At 47.7% G+C, this 17,900-nt stretch overlaps 1 protein-coding gene across 1 annotated transcript in view; it reads right to left on the reverse strand.

Annotated features, from left to right (window-relative positions):
• si:ch211-106n13.3 (vWFA and Collagen domain-containing protein) overlaps positions 1-17,900 on the reverse strand; it is a 40,202-nt gene that overhangs the window by 3,726 nt on the left and 18,576 nt on the right. Inside the window, exons 21-28 of the mRNA XM_060057884.1 lie at positions 17,680-17,733; positions 4,496-4,549; positions 3,751-3,822; positions 3,550-3,585; positions 3,252-3,296; positions 2,756-2,788; positions 1,067-1,213; positions 560-614 (exon numbers count right to left, since the gene is read on the reverse strand). Of these exons, the coding sequence (XP_059913867.1) occupies positions 560-614; positions 1,067-1,213; positions 2,756-2,788; positions 3,252-3,296; positions 3,550-3,585; positions 3,751-3,822; positions 4,496-4,549; positions 17,680-17,733 (496 nt within the window). The remainder of the gene's footprint in view (positions 1-559; positions 615-1,066; positions 1,214-2,755; positions 2,789-3,251; positions 3,297-3,549; positions 3,586-3,750; positions 3,823-4,495; positions 4,550-17,679; positions 17,734-17,900) is intronic.

Genomic DNA, 17,900 nt, shown 5'->3' on the forward strand with positions numbered 1-17,900 from the left:
AGTCAACTCATTCCTTGAGATTGAAATTGGGTGTCTGAGTCCTGGTGCAGACAAAACCATCTACATCTTAAATTGCTACTACAAATAGGGCCCGGTTCTTGGGTTTCCATTCACACTATCAAACCAAATTTCATTTTCCACATTTCCCATTTAGATCAACTTTTTTATTTTATTTTAGAAAATTGCTGCTATGACCATAATTATTTTAATACATTAATCATTTCAGTATTATGTGCAGAGTATGTGTATTTGTAAGAGCTTAGTGTAGCCGGGTGCTTGCGTTTTTCATTGTGAATTCTAGGTTCGGAAAACGGCGGTCTCTGACTGCTCATGAAACATTAACCTTGGATAACATTGATCACTTTAACTTGGATAACATTGATCACCTTACCTTGGATAACATTGATCACCTTACCTTGGATAACATTGATCACCTTACCTTGGATTACATTGATCACCTTACCTTGCATAACATTGATCACCTTACCTTGGATAACATTGATCACTTTACCTTGGATAACATTGATCACCTCACCTTGGATAACATTGATCACCTTACCTTGGATCACATTGGCGCAGAGCTTCATTAACTGCTCATCTGATGGTCCCTTTCCCTTTGATAAAATCACAATCGTCAATCACACAGTTGTTGGGCCATGGATTATATCCAATAAAGTAATAGGCCTGCATTAAACATAAACAGATATTATAAATACAGTATTATGTGTATTCTATGTTACATACATATGCATGAGGGGAGAACCAAATGATGAATGCAGAAATGGTGGGGAGGTGAGTCAGTAATATGCGTCACTGCCATCCACACCACAACGGTGAAGTCTTTGACAGCGTTTTTTGGCCTCTTACCCTGTATTATATACTACCTTTATATTATCAGCCTTACCGTATACTACCTTTATATGTATTATTAGCCTTACAGTATACTACCTTATATATTATATATACCACATCTTAACGACATAGTACCTGACTGCACGTTGCCTGATTGGCTGGCCTTAAGATGACATTTGTAATTCCATTGGGAGAGGAAAGTGGTCCAACTCACAGGAGCCCCCGGGTAGCCGTTGACTCCTGGTTGCCCTGGCGACCCGTCCTGCCCCGGGACGCCCCTGATGCCCTCGTGTCCTGGGTGCCCATCTGCACCCGTCCTCCCCTCGGCCCCCCTGGCACCAGGAACCCCCGCAGCCCCCCTCTGACGGACAGACAGACAGAACAACCCTTTGATACGAAGGATCCTGAAACATCGAAGTCACACGTCTTACTCAGCACAATGGCTGAGGGTAACAAATATCTTTAGGTTACATATGGGTTGGTGAGTTAAGAAGTACCACAACATTTAATTTGAATTAAATATTGATTTGGGATGAAATGTTGTCTCATTCTGACATTGCGAAAGGATAAAAAAACGGATATACATCCTTCTGAAGTGTGGCTCAACATTGGAGGATTGAACAACGCTGTCTGACAGAGTCAGAGGCGGTGGATGATCAACTATTAGGAAGTGGTCTGTGCGTGTGCTGTGTGTGTGGCCAGGAGACGTGGGCCTATTGGGCAACAAAGGATGACCAGTTCATGCATCTAGAAGTGGGGAGACGCGTTGTGCAATGAAGAGAGCAATGTGGGCTGATAAATGTGACCCTTACCAAGAATTACACCATACTCCACACAACGTACCGGTAAATGACATCTGGAGATATTTTCATTAGTTTTTACTTATGTGTTTGGAAGATCATAGTATGGAGTAAAAAGGGAGAATTTGGGTCTATCAAAATGGCTGGCATCAATCATAACAATTACTTATGACTATTAGTGAAATGTAAACTAAGAAAATTCCTCGCCAATTTCATTCATAAACTTTAAATGTACTCTTGATGAATGCAATTTTTGTAGGTCGATTTGGACAAAGGTGACAAAATAAATGTAATGTAATGTACATTTTACCTTACATTTAAAATGTAAAAATATACATTTAATGTACATTTACAGTTTACTGTAAATGTACGGCATCTCAGGGAATGTCACATTTGAATCATTTCAAATATTGGTCATTTAAAGCGCTGTATGCATGTCCAAATCCTACATGTAGGGATAATCCATGGTGCTTCTTTGAAGGAGACTTGTATCTTGTCTGTTAGCGACCCTTGTGGCCACTAAGTGAACCGCATTGTGCTGGAGCACACGGACCGCGACAACTGGAGGGAGAACTCCATGGGTTGAGGGAATAACAATAAGCAATGTCAGGAATAATAATAAGTAAACATTTGCAAATGTTCTATGACAGAATAGACCATTTTGTCATTATCTGCTTAGACGTCCCTTCCTCCCTGTTTCCCGGCCGCACCGGACTGGTTCAAACATCATCAGCCCAGAGGCAGTCCAACTCCACGGGGAGGGTCGGGAAAAATCTTTTGGATTTAACTTATTGATGATGAAGCTAAATTACAACCAGTTCATGTATTGGTGATTTAAAGCGATTGAATCCTACATGTAGGGATAATGTACGACTAGAGGTAATCCTTTGAGGCGGACTACTTTATGTTTGCTATCTTGTTTACTGCTACTATGTTATTAGTTCACAGGTTGATATGGCTCACCGAACGCTTGCAGCTGATATGACTTCCAGCATTTTGCAGTCGTGCAGCAACAAATCACACCTCAGACCACAAAGAGTTGCACTGCTTATGTTATGACTTATAAACCATACACAAATATAGTTTCTCTGTGCAACACTTACTTCTCCTTTTCCACCGACAGGACCAGCAGGGCCCTATGACACAAACATACACACGCACACACACACAAACGCACACACACACACACACACACACACACACACACACACACACACACACACACAGACACACACACACACACACACACACACACACACACACACACACACACAGACACACACACACACACACACACACACACACACACACACACACACACACACACACAAACGCACCACCACAGAAACACAGGATGAGCATACAGATGTAACAAATAACAGCACTTGCAAACATTGCAGGAAATATGAAAAGCATGTCTACACATTTAACCCGACCTGCGGTCCTTTTATTTATGGCTTTGACCAACTTTGAGAACAGCAGTACGGCAACGAGTTGCCACCCAAAGAAAGGTGAGGGGGGGCGCACTCCCCTGTCCCCACTCTCACTCTCTAAACCTTGAATGGCTTTTGATGCACACAACAGAAGAGGGGTACGAACCACCACGCCAGGGCTCCCAGGCTCTCCATCTGTGCCCGCTGGGCCCTGGAAACACAGAAGAACCCCACAGTTCATCAGCGGACCCAACCTGTGTACACATGGACGGCACATCTGCTAGCGGGCGGGCCGGCCTCTCTCTGCTGAGGCCAGGGCGGTTTCTGATATCTCCCACTTGTGTAGATATGTACAATGAGGTGTTTGGTAACGCACGAATTTATGAAGAACATTAGGTCAAATATGGTTGTAAATATGTCATGAAAACTGGCAGATTGAATATAAAGTATAAATATACACTTACAGGCTTCCCGTCTGGACCCGGAACACTAGCATCTCCCTGGAAACAACACCAAACAAACACATGGCAGATGTTTCCTCATTGCATAAAAAAGAAGAAGCCATCGTAGAAGGACAACTCGATGTAATGGAGGGGAGACTGTAGCAGTAATACCAAATACATTGATCAAACAGATCTCTTCCAGGAAACCGTTCTAATAATTACCTTCTCCCCTTTAGTTCCAGGAAGTCCTCTGTTGCCAGGCAACCCCATGTTCCCAGTATGCCCTTGGTCTCCCTGGCGATTGAAACATAATAATAATAATCACACAATAAAAACGTCACGGTACAGTCTGCATACAATGCATACTCATACACAAACTGAAATGGAGGTTTGTCACTTAAAATATTATCTATATAATACAAATATACATTTCTACGTTTAAGGGCTGGTTTCCTATTCAAAGGTAGCCTGTGGAAATGTATGATTACCCCAGCTGCCTTGGCCCTATATAATTCATTACTGCAGCCAGGGGCAATGCACTAAGATGGTCCTCCTGTAGACCTGGGTGTTTGCTTTTCCGTAGCCATTTCAGCGAGCCTCAGAGCCTGACTCATTACCTGCTATGGCTGCTAGAGCCACAGAGTAGGAGTAGGTCACCATGCCAGTGACGTAGCTGATTGTTGAAATCCAACATGGCGGCGCCCCGTAACATAAACAACACTTTCACCGAACAATTTTAGCCCTTTTAGTAAGTTCAACCATTTGTAGTTATTGTACCAATGAGAAGGCAGACAATACATCTGTTATATCAACTGAACTTCAAATTTCAGTTCAGTTCATCTTTAAAGTTCAGCCCTCAAAACGATTGACACGATAAAGAATGTAACATAAGAACTTATAACTATAACTATATATATAGTTATATATATATATATATATATATATAGTTATATATGCATATCTATACCTTCAATCCTTGAAGTCCTGGTGGACCGCTGGACCCTGGAGTGCCTGGACCGCCCTAGAGACAACAACGTATGTTACTACACACAGCGCACTCTGTTCCCCTCGTTGGGTTGGGTTGTGGTGTTGTGTGGTGTGGTGTGGTGTGGTGTGGTGTTGTGTTGTGTTGTGTTGTGGTGTGGTGTTGTGTTGTGTTGTGTTGTGTTGTGTTGTGGTGTGGTGTTGTGTTGTGTTGTGTTGTGTGGTGTTGTGGTGTGGTGTGTTGTGGTGTGGTGTTGTGTTGTGTTGTGTTGTGTTGTGGTGTGGTGTGGTGTGGTGTTGTTGTGTTGTGCTGCGTTGTGTTATGTTGCGTTGTGTTGTGTGGTGTTGTTGTGGTGTTGGGCTGCGTTGTGTTATGTTGAGTTGTGTTGTGTTGTGCTGCGTTGTGTTGTGTTGTGTTGTGTTGTGTTGTGCTGCGTTGTGTTGTGTTGTGTTGTGTTGTTGTGTTGTGCTGCGTTGTGTTATGTTGCGTTGTGTTGTGTTGTGTTGTGTTGTTGTGGTGTTGTGTTGTGCTGCGTTGTGTTATGTTGCGTTGTGTTGTGTTGTGTTGTGCTGCGTTGTGGTGTGGTGTGTGGTGTGGTGTGGTGTGGTGTTGTGTTGTGTTGTGTTGTGTTGTGTGTGGTGTTGTGTTGTGTTGTGTTGTGTTGTGTGTGGTGTTGTGTTGTGTGGTGTTGTGTTGTGGTGTTGTGTTGTGTGGTGTTGTGGTGTGGTGAGGTGTGGTGTGGTGTGGTGTGGTGTGGTGTGGTGTTGTGTTGTGTGGTGTTGTGTTGTGTTGTGGTGTGGTGTTGTGTTGTGTGGTGTTGTGGTGTGTTGTTGTGTTGTGGTGTGGTGTGGTGTGTTGTGTTGTGTGTGGTGTTGTGTTGTGTTGTGGTGTGGTGTTGTGTGGTGTGGTGTGGTGTGGTGTGTTGTTGTGTTGTGGTGTGGTGTGGTGTGTTGTGTTGTGTGTGGTGTTGTGTTGTGTGGTGTTGTGGTGTGGTGTTGTGTTGTGTTGTGTTGTGGTGTGGTGTTGTGTTGTGTGGTGTTGTGGTGTGGTGGTGTTGTGTTGTGTTGTGGTGTGTTGTGTGTGGTGTTGTGTTGTGTGGTGTGTTGTGTTGTTGTGGTGTGGTGTGGTGTTGTGGTGTGGTGTGGTGTGTTGTGTTGTTGTGGTGTGGTGTGGTGTTGTGGTGTGGTGTGGTGTGTTGTGTTGTTGTGGTGTGGTGTGGTGTTGTGTTGTGTGTGGTGTGGTGTGGTGTGGTGTGGTGTGGTGTGTGGTGTGGTGTGGTGTGGTGTGTTGTGTTGTGTGTGGTGTGGTGTGGTGTGGTGTGGTGTGGTGTGGTGTGGTGTGGTGTTGTGGTGTGGTGTGTTGTGTTGTGTGTGGTGTGGTGTGGTGTGGTGTGGTGTGGTGTGTTGTGGTGTGGTGTGTTGTGTTGTGTGTGGTGTGGTGTGGTGTGGTGTGGTGTGGTGTTGTGGTGTGGTGTGTTGTGTAGTGTGGTGTTGTGTGTTGTGTGGTGTGGTGTTGTGGTGTGGTGTGGTGTTGTGGTGTGTTGTGTTGTGTGTGGTGTTGTGTGGTGTGTGGTGTGGTGTGGTGTGTTGTGTTGTGTGTGTGTGGTGTGGTGTGGTGTGGTGTGGTGTGGTGTGGTGTGGTGTTGTGTTGTGTTGTGGTGTGGTGTGTTGTGTGTGGTGTTGTGTGGTGTGTGGTGTGGTGTGGTGTGGTGTGGTGTGTTGTGTTGTGTGTGTGTGGTGTGGTGTGGTGTGGTGTGGTGTTGTGTTGTGGTGTGGTGTGTTGTGTGTGGTGTTGTGTTGTGTGGTGTGGTGTGGTGTGGTGTGGTGTGGTGTTGTGTTGTGGTGTGGTGTGTTGTGTGTGGTGTTGTGTTGTGTGGTGTTGTGTTGTGGTGTGGTGTGGTGTGGTGTTGTGTTGTGGTGTGGTGTGTTGTGTGTGGTGTTGTGTTGTGTGGTGTTGTGGTGTGGTGTGGTGTGGTGTGGTGTGGTGTGGTGTGGTGTTGTGTTGTGGTGTGGTGTGGTGTGGTGTGTTGTGGTGTGGTGTTGTGTTGTGGTGTGGTGTGTTGTGTGTGGTGTTGTGTTGTGTGGTGTTGTGGTGTGGTGTGGTGTGGTGTTGTGTTGTGGTGTGGTGTGGTGTGGTGTTGTGTTGTGTGGTGTTGTGTTGTGGTGTGGTGTGGTGTTGTGTTGTGTGGTGTGGTGTTGTGTTGTGTTGTGGTGTGTTGTGTGTGGTGTTGTGTTGTGTTGTGTGTGGTGTTGTGTTGTGTGGTGTTGTGGTGTGGTGTGGTGTGGTGTGGTGTGTTGTGGTGTGGTGTTGTGTTGTGGTGTGGTGTGTTGTGGTGTGGTGTTGTGTTGTGGTGTGGTGTGTTGTGTGGTGTGGTGTTGTGTGTTGTGTTGTGTGGTGTGGTGTTGTGGTGTGGTGTGGTGTTGTGGTGTGTTGTGTTGTGTGTGGTGTTGTGTGGTGTGTTGTGTTGTGTGGTGTGGTGTTGTGTTGTGGTGTGGTGTGGTGTGGTGTTGTGGTGTGGTGTTGTGTGGTGTTGTGTGGTGTGGTGTTGTGGTGTGGTGTGGTGTTGTGGTGTGGTGTGTTGTGTTGTGTGGTGTGGTGTGTGGTGTTGTGTTGTGTTGTGGTGTGTTGTGGTGTGTTGTGGTGTGGTGTGGTGTGGTGTGGTGTTGTGGTGTTGTGTTGTGGTGTGTTGTGGTGTGGTGTGGTGTGTTGTGTGGTGTGTGGTGTTGTGTTGTGTTGTGGTGTGTTGTGTGGTGTGGTGTGGTGTGTGGTGTTGTGTTGTGTTGTGGTGTGTTGTGGTGTGGTGTGGTGTGGTGTGGTGTTGTGGTGTTGTGTTGTGGTGTGTTGTGGTGTGGTGTGGTGTTGTGTTGTTGTGTTGTGCTGCGTTGTGTTATGTTGCGTTGTGTTGTGTTGTGCTGCGTTGTGTTGTGTGGTGTTGTGTTGTTGTGTTGTGGTGTTGTGTTGTGTTGTGCTGCGTTGTGTTGTGTGGTGTTGTGTTGTTGTGTTGTGGTGTGGTGTTGTGTTGTGCTGCGTTGTGTTATGTTGCGTTGTGTTGTGTTGTGTTGTGCTGCGTTGTGTTATGTTGCGTTGTGTTGTGTTGTGCTGCGTTGTGTTGTGTGGTGTTGTGTTGTTGTGTTGTGGTGTTGTGTTGTGTTGTGCTGCGTTGTGTTGTGTGGTGTTGTGTTGTTGTGTTGTGGTGTTGTGTTGTGTTGTGCTGCGTTGTGTTGTGTGGTGTTGTGTTGTTGTGTTGTGGTGTGGTGTTGTGTTGTGCTGCGTTGTGTTATGTTGCGTTGTGTTGTGTTGTGTTGTGCTGCGTTGTGTTGTGTGGTGTTGTTGTGGTGTTGTGCTGCGTTGTGTTATGTTGAGTTGTGTTGTGTTGTGTTGTGTTGTGTTGTGCTGCGTTGTGTTGTGTTGTGTTGTGTTGTTGTGTTGTGCTGCGTTGTGTTATGTTGCGTTGTGTTGTGTTGTGTTGTTGTGGTGTTGTGTTGTGCTGCGTTGTGTTATGTTGCGTTGTGTTGTGTTGTGTTGTGCTGCGTTGTGTTGTGTTGTGTTGTGTTGTTGTGTTGTGTTGTGGTGTGGTGTTGTGTTGTGCTGCGTTGTGTTATGTTGCGTTGTGTTGTGTTGTGTTGTGCTGCGTTGTGTTGTGTGGTGTTGTTGTGGTGTTGTGCTGCGTTGTGTTATGTTGAGTTGTGTTGTGTTGTGTTGTGTTGTGTTGTGCTGCGTTGTGTTGTGTTGTGTTGTGTTGTTGTGTTGTGCTGCGTTGTGTTATGTTGCGTTGTGTTGTGTTGTGTTGTTGTGGTGTTGTGTTGTGCTGCGTTGTGTTATGTTGCGTTGTGTTGTGTTGTGTTGTGCTGCGTTGTGTTGTGTTGTGTTGTGTTGTTGTGTTGTGGTGTGGTGTGGTGTGGTGTGGTGTGGTGTGGTGTGTTGTGTGTGGTGTGGTGTGGTGAGGTGAGGTGTGGTGTGGTGTGGTGTGTTGTGTGGTGTGGTGTGGTGTGTTGTGTTGTGTGTGGTGTGGTGTTGTGTGGTGTGTTGTGGTGTGGTGTGGTGTGGTGTGGTGTTGTGTTGTGGTGTGGTGTGTTGTGTAGTGTGGTGTTGTGTGTTGTGTGGTGTGGTGTTGTGGTGTGGTGTGGTGTGGTGGTGTGTTGTGTTGTGTGTGGTGTTGTGTGGTGTGTGGTGTGGTGTGGTGTGTTGTGTTGTGTGTGTGTGGTGTGGTGTGGTGTGGTGTGGTGTGGTGTGGTGTTGTGGTGTGGTGTGGTGTGGTGTGGTGTGGTGTGGTGTGTTGTGGTGTGGTGTTGTGTTGTGTGTGGTGTTGTGTTGTGTGTGTGTGGTGTGGTGTGGTGTGGTGTTGTGTGGTGTGGTGTGGTGTGGTGTGGTGTGGTGTGGTGTGGTGTGGTGTTGTGTTGTGGTGTGTTGTGGTGTGGTGTTGTGTTGTGTTGTGTTGTGTGGTGTTGTGGTGTGGTGTGTTGTGGTGTGGTGTTGTGTTGTGTTGTGTTGTGTTGTGGTGTGGTGTGGTGTGGTGTTGTTGTGTTGTGCTGCGTTGTGTTATGTTGCGTTGTGTTGTGTGGTGTTGTTGTGGTGTTGGGCTGCGTTGTGTTATGTTGAGTTGTGTTGTGTTGTGCTGCGTTGTGTTGTGTTGTGTTGTGTTGTGTTGTGCTGCGTTGTGTTGTGTTGTGTTGTGTTGTTGTGTTGTGCTGCGTTGTGTTATGTTGCGTTGTGTTGTGTTGTGTTGTGTTGTTGTGGTGTTGTGTTGTGCTGCGTTGTGTTATGTTGCGTTGTGTTGTGTTGTGTTGTGCTGCGTTGTGGTGTGGTGTGTGGTGTGGTGTGGTGTGGTGTTGTGTTGTGTTGTGTTGTGTTGTGTGTGGTGTTGTGTTGTGTTGTGTTGTGTTGTGTGTGGTGTTGTGTTGTGTGGTGTTGTGGTGTGGTGTTGTGTTGTGTTGTGTTGTGTTGTGTTGTGGTGTTGTGTTGTGTGGTGTTGTGGTGTGGTGAGGTGTGGTGTGGTGTGGTGTGGTGTGGTGTGGTGTTGTGTTGTGTTGTGTGGTGTTGTGTTGTGTTGTGGTGTGGTGTTGTGTTGTGTGGTGTTGTGGTGTGTTGTTGTGTTGTGGTGTGGTGTGGTGTGTTGTGTTGTGTGTGGTGTTGTGTTGTGTTGTGGTGTGGTGTTGTGTGGTGTGGTGTGGTGTGGTGTGTTGTTGTGTTGTGGTGTGGTGTGGTGTGTTGTGTTGTGTGTGGTGTTGTGTTGTGTGGTGTTGTGGTGTGGTGTTGTGTTGTGTTGTGTTGTGGTGTGGTGTTGTGTTGTGTGGTGTTGTGGTGTGGTGGTGTTGTGTTGTGTTGTGGTGTGTTGTGTGTGGTGTTGTGTTGTGTGGTGTGTTGTGTTGTTGTGGTGTGGTGTGGTGTTGTGGTGTGGTGTGGTGTGTTGTGTTGTTGTGGTGTGGTGTGGTGTTGTGGTGTGGTGTGGTGTGTTGTGTTGTTGTGGTGTGGTGTGGTGTTGTGTTGTGTGTGGTGTGGTGTGGTGTGGTGTGGTGTGTGGTGTGGTGTGGTGTGGTGTGTTGTGTTGTGTGTGGTGTGGTGTGGTGTGGTGTGGTGTGGTGTGGTGTGGTGTGGTGTTGTGGTGTGGTGTGTTGTGTTGTGTGTGGTGTGGTGTGGTGTGGTGTGGTGTGGTGTGTTGTGGTGTGGTGTGTTGTGTTGTGTGTGGTGTGGTGTGGTGTGGTGTGGTGTGGTGTTGTGGTGTGGTGTGTTGTGTAGTGTGGTGTTGTGTGTTGTGTGGTGTGGTGTTGTGGTGTGGTGTGGTGTTGTGGTGTGTTGTGTTGTGTGTGGTGTTGTGTGGTGTGTGGTGTGGTGTGGTGTGTTGTGTTGTGTGTGTGTGGTGTGGTGTGGTGTGGTGTGGTGTGGTGTGGTGTGGTGTTGTGTTGTGTTGTGGTGTGGTGTGTTGTGTGTGGTGTTGTGTGGTGTGTGGTGTGGTGTGGTGTGGTGTGGTGTGTTGTGTTGTGTGTGTGTGGTGTGGTGTGGTGTGGTGTGGTGTTGTGTTGTGGTGTGGTGTGTTGTGTGTGGTGTTGTGTTGTGTGGTGTGGTGTGGTGTGGTGTGGTGTGGTGTTGTGTTGTGGTGTGGTGTGTTGTGTGTGGTGTTGTGTTGTGTGGTGTTGTGTTGTGGTGTGGTGTGGTGTGGTGTTGTGTTGTGGTGTGGTGTGTTGTGTGTGGTGTTGTGTTGTGTGGTGTTGTGGTGTGGTGTGGTGTGGTGTGGTGTGGTGTGGTGTTGTGTTGTGGTGTGGTGTGGTGTGGTGTGGTGTGTTGTGGTGTGGTGTTGTGTTGTGGTGTGGTGTGTTGTGTGTGGTGTTGTGTTGTGTGGTGTTGTGGTGTGGTGTTGTGTTGTGGTGTGGTGTGGTGTGGTGTTGTGTTGTGGTGTTGTGTTGTGGTGTGGTGTGGTGTGTTGTGGTGTTGTGTTGTGGTGTGGTGTGTTGTGTGTGGTGTTGTGTTGTGTGGTGTTGTGGTGTGGTGTTGTGTTGTGGTGTGGTGTGGTGTGGTGTTGTGTTGTGTGGTGTTGTGTTGTGGTGTGGTGTGGTGTTGTGTTGTGTGGTGTGGTGTTGTGTTGTGTTGTGGTGTGTTGTGTGTGGTGTTGTGTTGTGTTGTGTGTGGTGTTGTGTTGTGTGGTGTTGTGGTGTGGTGTGGTGTGGTGTGGTGTGTTGTGGTGTGGTGTTGTGTTGTGGTGTGGTGTGTTGTGGTGTGGTGTTGTGTTGTGGTGTGGTGTGTTGTGTGGTGTGGTGTTGTGTGTTGTGTTGTGTGGTGTGGTGTTGTGGTGTGGTGTGGTGTTGTGGTGTGTTGTGTTGTGTGTGGTGTTGTGTGGTGTGTTGTGTTGTGTGGTGTGGTGTTGTGTTGTGGTGTGGTGTGGTGTGGTGTTGTGGTGTGGTGTTGTGTGGTGTTGTGTGGTGTGGTGTTGTGGTGTGGTGTGGTGTTGTGGTGTGGTGTGTTGTGTTGTGTGGTGTGGTGTGTGGTGTTGTGTTGTGTTGTGGTGTGTTGTGGTGTGTTGTGGTGTGGTGTGGTGTGGTGTGGTGTTGTGGTGTTGTGTTGTGGTGTGGTGTGGTGTGGTGTGGTGTGTTGTGTGGTGTGTGGTGTTGTGTTGTGTTGTGGTGTGTTGTGTGGTGTGGTGTGGTGTGTGGTGTTGTGTTGTGTTGTGGTGTGTTGTGGTGTGGTGTGGTGTGGTGTGGTGTTGTGGTGTTGTGTTGTGGTGTGTTGTGGTGTGGTGTGGTGTTGTGTTGTTGTGTTGTGCTGCGTTGTGTTATGTTGCGTTGTGTTGTGTTGTGCTGCGTTGTGTTGTGTGGTGTTGTGTTGTTGTGTTGTGGTGTTGTGTTGTGTTGTGCTGCGTTGTGTTGTGTGGTGTTGTGTTGTTGTGTTGTGGTGTGGTGTTGTGTTGTGCTGCGTTGTGTTATGTTGCGTTGTGTTGTGTTGTGTTGTGCTGCGTTGTGTTATGTTGCGTTGTGTTGTGTTGTGCTGCGTTGTGTTGTGTGGTGTTGTGTTGTTGTGTTGTGGTGTTGTGTTGTGTTGTGCTGCGTTGTGTTGTGTGGTGTTGTGTTGTTGTGTTGTGGTGTTGTGTTGTGTTGTGCTGCGTTGTGTTGTGTGGTGTTGTGTTGTTGTGTTGTGGTGTGGTGTTGTGTTGTGCTGCGTTGTGTTATGTTGCGTTGTGTTGTGTTGTGTTGTGCTGCGTTGTGTTGTGTGGTGTTGTTGTGGTGTTGTGCTGCGTTGTGTTATGTTGAGTTGTGTTGTGTTGTGTTGTGTTGTGTTGTGCTGCGTTGTGTTGTGTTGTGTTGTGTTGTTGTGTTGTGCTGCGTTGTGTTATGTTGCGTTGTGTTGTGTTGTGTTGTTGTGGTGTTGTGTTGTGCTGCGTTGTGTTATGTTGCGTTGTGTTGTGTTGTGTTGTGCTGCGTTGTGTTGTGTTGTGTTGTGTTGTTGTGTTGTGTTGTGGTGTGGTGTTGTGTTGTGCTGCGTTGTGTTATGTTGCGTTGTGTTGTGTTGTGTTGTGCTGCGTTGTGTTGTGTGGTGTTGTTGTGGTGTTGTGCTGCGTTGTGTTATGTTGAGTTGTGTTGTGTTGTGTTGTGTTGTGTTGTGCTGCGTTGTGTTGTGTTGTGTTGTGTTGTTGTGTTGTGCTGCGTTGTGTTATGTTGCGTTGTGTTGTGTTGTGTTGTTGTGGTGTTGTGTTGTGCTGCGTTGTGTTATGTTGCGTTGTGTTGTGTTGTGTTGTGCTGCGTTGTGTTGTGTTGTGTTGTGTTGTTGTGTTGTGGTGTGGTGTGGTGTGGTGTGGTGTGGTGTGGTGTGTTGTGTGTGGTGTGGTGTGGTGAGGTGAGGTGTGGTGTGGTGTGGTGTGTTGTGTGGTGTGGTGTGGTGTGTTGTGTTGTGTGTGGTGTGGTGTTGTGTGGTGTGTTGTGGTGTGGTGTGGTGTGGTGTGGTGTTGTGTTGTGGTGTGGTGTGTTGTGTAGTGTGGTGTTGTGTGTTGTGTGGTGTGGTGTTGTGGTGTGGTGTGGTGTGGTGGTGTGTTGTGTTGTGTGTGGTGTTGTGTGGTGTGTGGTGTGGTGTGGTGTGTTGTGTTGTGTGTGTGTGGTGTGGTGTGGTGTGGTGTGGTGTGGTGTGGTGTTGTGGTGTGGTGTGGTGTGGTGTGGTGTGGTGTGGTGTGTTGTGGTGTGGTGTTGTGTTGTGTGTGGTGTTGTGTTGTGTGTGTGTGGTGTGGTGTGGTGTGGTGTTGTGTGGTGTGGTGTGGTGTGGTGTGGTGTGGTGTGGTGTGGTGTGGTGTTGTGTTGTGGTGTGGTGTGGTGTGTTGTGTGTGGTGTTGTGTTGTGTTGTGTGTGGTGTTGTGTTGTGTGGTGTTGTGTTGTGGTGTGGTGTGGTGTGGTGTTGTGTGGTGTGGTGTTGTGTTGTGGTGTGGTGTGGTGTGGTGTGGTGTTGTGTGGTGTGGTGTGGTGTGGTGTGTTGTGTGTGGTGTGGTGTGGTGAGGTGAGGTGTGGTGTGGTGTGGTGTGTTGTGTGGTGTGGTGTGGTGTGTTGTGTTGTGTGTGGTGTGGTGTTGTGTGGTGTGTTGTGGTGTGGTGTGGTGTGGTGTGGTGTTGTGTTGTGGTGTGGTGTGTTGTGTAGTGTGGTGTTGTGTGTTGTGTGGTGTGGTGTTGTGGTGTGGTGTGGTGTGGTGGTGTGTTGTGTTGTGTGTGGTGTTGTGTGGTGTGGTGTTGTGTTGTGGTGTGGTGTGTTGTGGTGTGGTGTTGTGTTGTGTTGTGGTGTGTTGTGGTGTGGTGTTGTGTTGTGTTGTGGTGTGGTGTGGTGTTGTGTTGTGGTGTGGTGTGTTGTGTGTGGTGTTGTGTTGTGTTGTGTGTGGTGTTGTGTGGTGTGGTGTTGTGTTGTGGTGTGGTGTGTTGTGGTGTGGTGTTGTGTTGTGTTGTGTGTGGTGTTGTGTTGTGTGTGTGTGGTGTGGTGTGGTGTGGTGTTGTGTGGTGTGGTGTGGTGTGGTGTGGTGTGGTGTGGTGTGGTGTGGTGTGGTGTTGTGTTGTGGTGTGGTGTGTTGTGTGTGGTGTTGTGTTGTGTTGTGTGTGGTGTTGTGTTGTGTGGTGTTGTGTTGTGGTGTGGTGTGGTGTGGTGTTGTGTGGTGTGGTGTTGTGTTGTGGTGTGGTGTGGTGTTGTGTTGTGTGGTGTGGTGTTGTGTTGTGTTGTGGTGTGGTGTGGTGTGGTGTTGTGTGGTGTGGTGTGGTGTGGTGTGGTGTGGTGTTGTGTTGTGGTGTGGTGTGTTGTGTGTGGTGTTGTGTTGTGTTGTGTGTGGTGTTGTGTTGTGTGGTGTTGTGGTGTGGTGTGGTGTGGTGTGGTGTGTTGTGGTGTGGTGTTGTGTTGTGGTGTGGTGTGTTGTGGTGTGGTGTTGTGTTGTGGTGTGGTGTGTTGTGTGGTGTGGTGTTGTGTGTTGTGTTGTGTGGTGTGGTGTTGTGGTGTGGTGTGGTGTTGTGGTGTGTTGTGTTGTGTGTGGTGTTGTGTGGTGTGTTGTGTTGTGTGGTGTGGTGTTGTGTTGTGGTGTGGTGTGGTGTGGTGTTGTGGTGTGGTGTGGTGGTGTGGTGTGGTGTGTTGTGTTGTGTGGTGTGGTGTGTGGTGTTGTGTTGTGTTGTGGTGTGTTGTGGTGTGTTGTGGTGTGGTGTGGTGTGGTGTGGTGTTGTGGTGTTGTGTTGTGGTGTGTTGTGGTGTGGTGTGGTGTGTTGTGTGGTGTGTGGTGTTGTGTTGTGTTGTGGTGTGTTGTGTTGTGTGGTGTGGTGTGTGGTGTTGTGTTGTGTTGTGGTGTGTTGTGGTGTGGTGTGGTGTGGTGTGGTGTTGTGGTGTTGTGTTGTGGTGTGTTGTGGTGTGGTGTGGTGTTGTGTTGTTGTGTTGTGCTGCGTTGTGTTATGTTGCGTTGTGTTGTGTTGTGCTGCGTTGTGTTGTGTGGTGTTGTGTTGTTGTGTTGTGGTGTTGTGTTGTGTTGTGCTGCGTTGTGTTGTGTGGTGTTGTGTTGTTGTGTTGTGGTGTGGTGTTGTGTTGTGCTGCGTTGTGTTATGTTGCGTTGTGTTGTGTTGTGTTGTGCTGCGTTGTGTTATGTTGCGTTGTGTTGTGTTGTGCTGCGTTGTGTTGTGTGGTGTTGTGTTGTTGTGTTGTGGTGTTGTGTTGTGTTGTGCTGCGTTGTGTTGTGTGGTGTTGTGTTGTTGTGTTGTGGTGTTGTGTTGTGTTGTGCTGCGTTGTGTTGTGTGGTGTTGTGTTGTTGTGTTGTGGTGTGGTGTTGTGTTGTGCTGCGTTGTGTTATGTTGCGTTGTGTTGTGTTGTGTTGTGCTGCGTTGTGTTGTGTGGTGTTGTTGTGGTGTTGTGCTGCGTTGTGTTATGTTGAGTTGTGTTGTGTTGTGTTGTGTTGTGTTGTGCTGCGTTGTGTTGTGTTGTGTTGTGTTGTTGTGTTGTGCTGCGTTGTGTTATGTTGCGTTGTGTTGTGTTGTGTTGTGTTGTTGTGGTGTTGTGTTGTGCTGCGTTGTGTTATGTTGCGTTGTGTTGTGTTGTGTTGTGCTGCGTTGTGTTGTGTTGTGTTGTGTTGTTGTGTTGTGCTGCGTTGTGTTATGTTGCGTTGTGTTGTGCTGCGTTGTGCTGCGTTGTGTTATGTTGTGTTGTGTTGTGTTGTGGTGTGCTGTGGTGTGTTGTGCTTTGTTGTGTTGTGTTGTGTTGTTGTGTTGTGGTGTGCTGTGTTGTGTTGTGTTGTGTTATGTTGCGTTGTGTTGTGCTGCGTTGTGTTGTGCTGCATTGTGTTATGTTGTGTTGTGTTGTGTTGTGTTGTGTTGTTGTGGTGTTGTGTTGTGCTGCGTTGTGTTATGTTGCGTTGTGTTGTGTTGTGTTGTGCTGCGTTGTGTTGTGTTGTGTTGTGTTGTTGTGTTGTGCTGCGTTGTGTTATGTTGCGTTGTGTTGTGTTGTGTTGTGCTGCGTTGTGCTGTGTTGTGTTGTGTTGTGTTATGTTGCGTTGTGTTGTGCTGCGTTGTGCTGCGTTGTGTTATGTTGTGTTGTGCTGCGTTGTGCTGCGTTGTGTTGTGCTGCGTTGTGTTATGTTGTGTTGTGTTGTGTTGTGGTGTGCTGTGGTGTGCTGTGCTTTGTTGTGTTGTGTTGTGTTGTGTTGTTGTGTTGTGGTGTGCTGTGGTGTGCTGTGTTGTGTTGTGTTGTTGCGTTGTGTTGTGTTGTGTTGTGGTGTTGTGGTGTGCTGTGGTGTGCTGTGTTGTGCTGTGTTGTTGCGTTGTGTTGTGTTGTGTTGTGGTGTTGTGGTGTGCTGTGGTGTGCTGTGTTGTGTTGTGTTGTTGCGTTGTGTTGTGTTGTGTTGTGGTGTTGTGGTGTGCTGTGGTGTGCTGTGTTGTGTTGTTGCGTTGTGTTGTGCTGTGTTGGAGTGCGTTGTGTTATGTTGTGTTGTGCTGCGTTGTGCTGCGTTGTGTTGTGCTGCGTTGTGTTGTGCTGCGTTGTGTTATGTTGCGTTGTGTTGTGTTGTGTTGTGCTGCGTTGTGTTGTGTTGTTGTGTTGTGGTGTGCTGTGTTGTGCTGTGCTTTGTTGTGTTGTTGTGTTGTGGTGTGCTGTGCTGTGTTGTTGCGTTGTGTTGTGCTGCGTTGTGTTATGTTGCGTTGTGTTGTGCTGCGTTGTGCTGCGTTGTGTTGTGCTGCGTTGTGTTGTGTTGTGTTGTGCTGCGTTGTGTTGTGCTGCATTGTGTTGTGTTGTTGTGTTGTGGTGTGCTGTGGTGTGCTGTGCTTTGTTGTGTTGTTGTGTTGTGGTGTGCTGTGGTGTGCTGTGCTGTGTTGTTGCGTTGTGTTGTGCTGCGTTGTGTTATGTTGTGTTGTGTTGTGTTGTGGTGTGCTGTGTTGTGTTGTGTTGTTGTGGTGTTGTGTTGTGCTGCGTTGTGTTATGTTGCGTTGTGTTGTGTTGTGTTGTGCTGCGTTGTGTTGTGCTGCATTGTGTTGTGTTGTTGTGTTGTGGTGTGCTGTGGTGTGCTGTGTTGTGTTGTGTTGTGCTGCGTTGTGTTGTGCTGCGTTGTGTTATGTTGTGTTGTGTTGTGTTGTGGTGTGCTGTGGTGTGTTGTGCTTTGTTGTGTTGTGTTGTGTTGTTGTGTTGTGGTGTGCTGTGGTGTGTTGTTGCGTTGTGTTGTGCTGTGGTGTGCTGTGCTTTGTTGTGTTGTGTTGTGTTGTTGTGTTGTGGTGTGCTGTGGTGTGTTGTGTTGTTGTGTTGTGTTGTGTTGTGTTGGAGTGCGTTCAGCAGGGTCTTCTGCACTAGCGCTGAGCCCTCCCGAGGATGTGTTAACAGGTTACTGTTTGACAACGTGTCCTTACACCAAATGTCCACTAGAGAGATTTATCACAGGGCAGCAGCTGGATAACAACTCTCAAAATAAAAAGGTTTTCTAACAATTACTGAGAAATAAAACCCATAATGAACCCACTGAAGTTCCACGTAGCCAATATGCTGATGTAGGTTATTCTTGGTTCCTTATTTTATTTTAATGTCTGATGCTATACTCAAACTAAACCACTTGTTTCCGCAGCTGTTCCCTTATTTTACGTTTAAAGCGTACTTTCGAAACTTTAGAAATGTCTAGTCAGCTTATGATGTTTTTGAGGACCATCCTTTTCTAGCCTCCAAAGCCAGACTACAGCTCCCGCTTCGTAATCACACACAACGTACCTTCGGGCCCTGTCGTCCATCGCCTCCAGGGGGGCCTGTGGCCCCGGGGGCGCCCTGGAAACAAGCAGCCCACACAGTTACACACGTACACACCCAACCGCACACCGCCAGACGGCTGCTGAAATGATCCCCAGTTCAGTCAATCCAACTCAAATATGCCCGGCCTGCGTCGGCCAGGAAACAGGATCACCACCGTCCAGCAGACGGCAGCAAATCCCACA

The sequence above is a fragment of the Gadus macrocephalus genome, chromosome 8 (assembly GCF_031168955.1).
Source record: "Gadus macrocephalus chromosome 8, ASM3116895v1".
Lineage (NCBI taxonomy): Eukaryota > Metazoa > Chordata > Actinopteri > Gadiformes > Gadidae > Gadus > Gadus macrocephalus.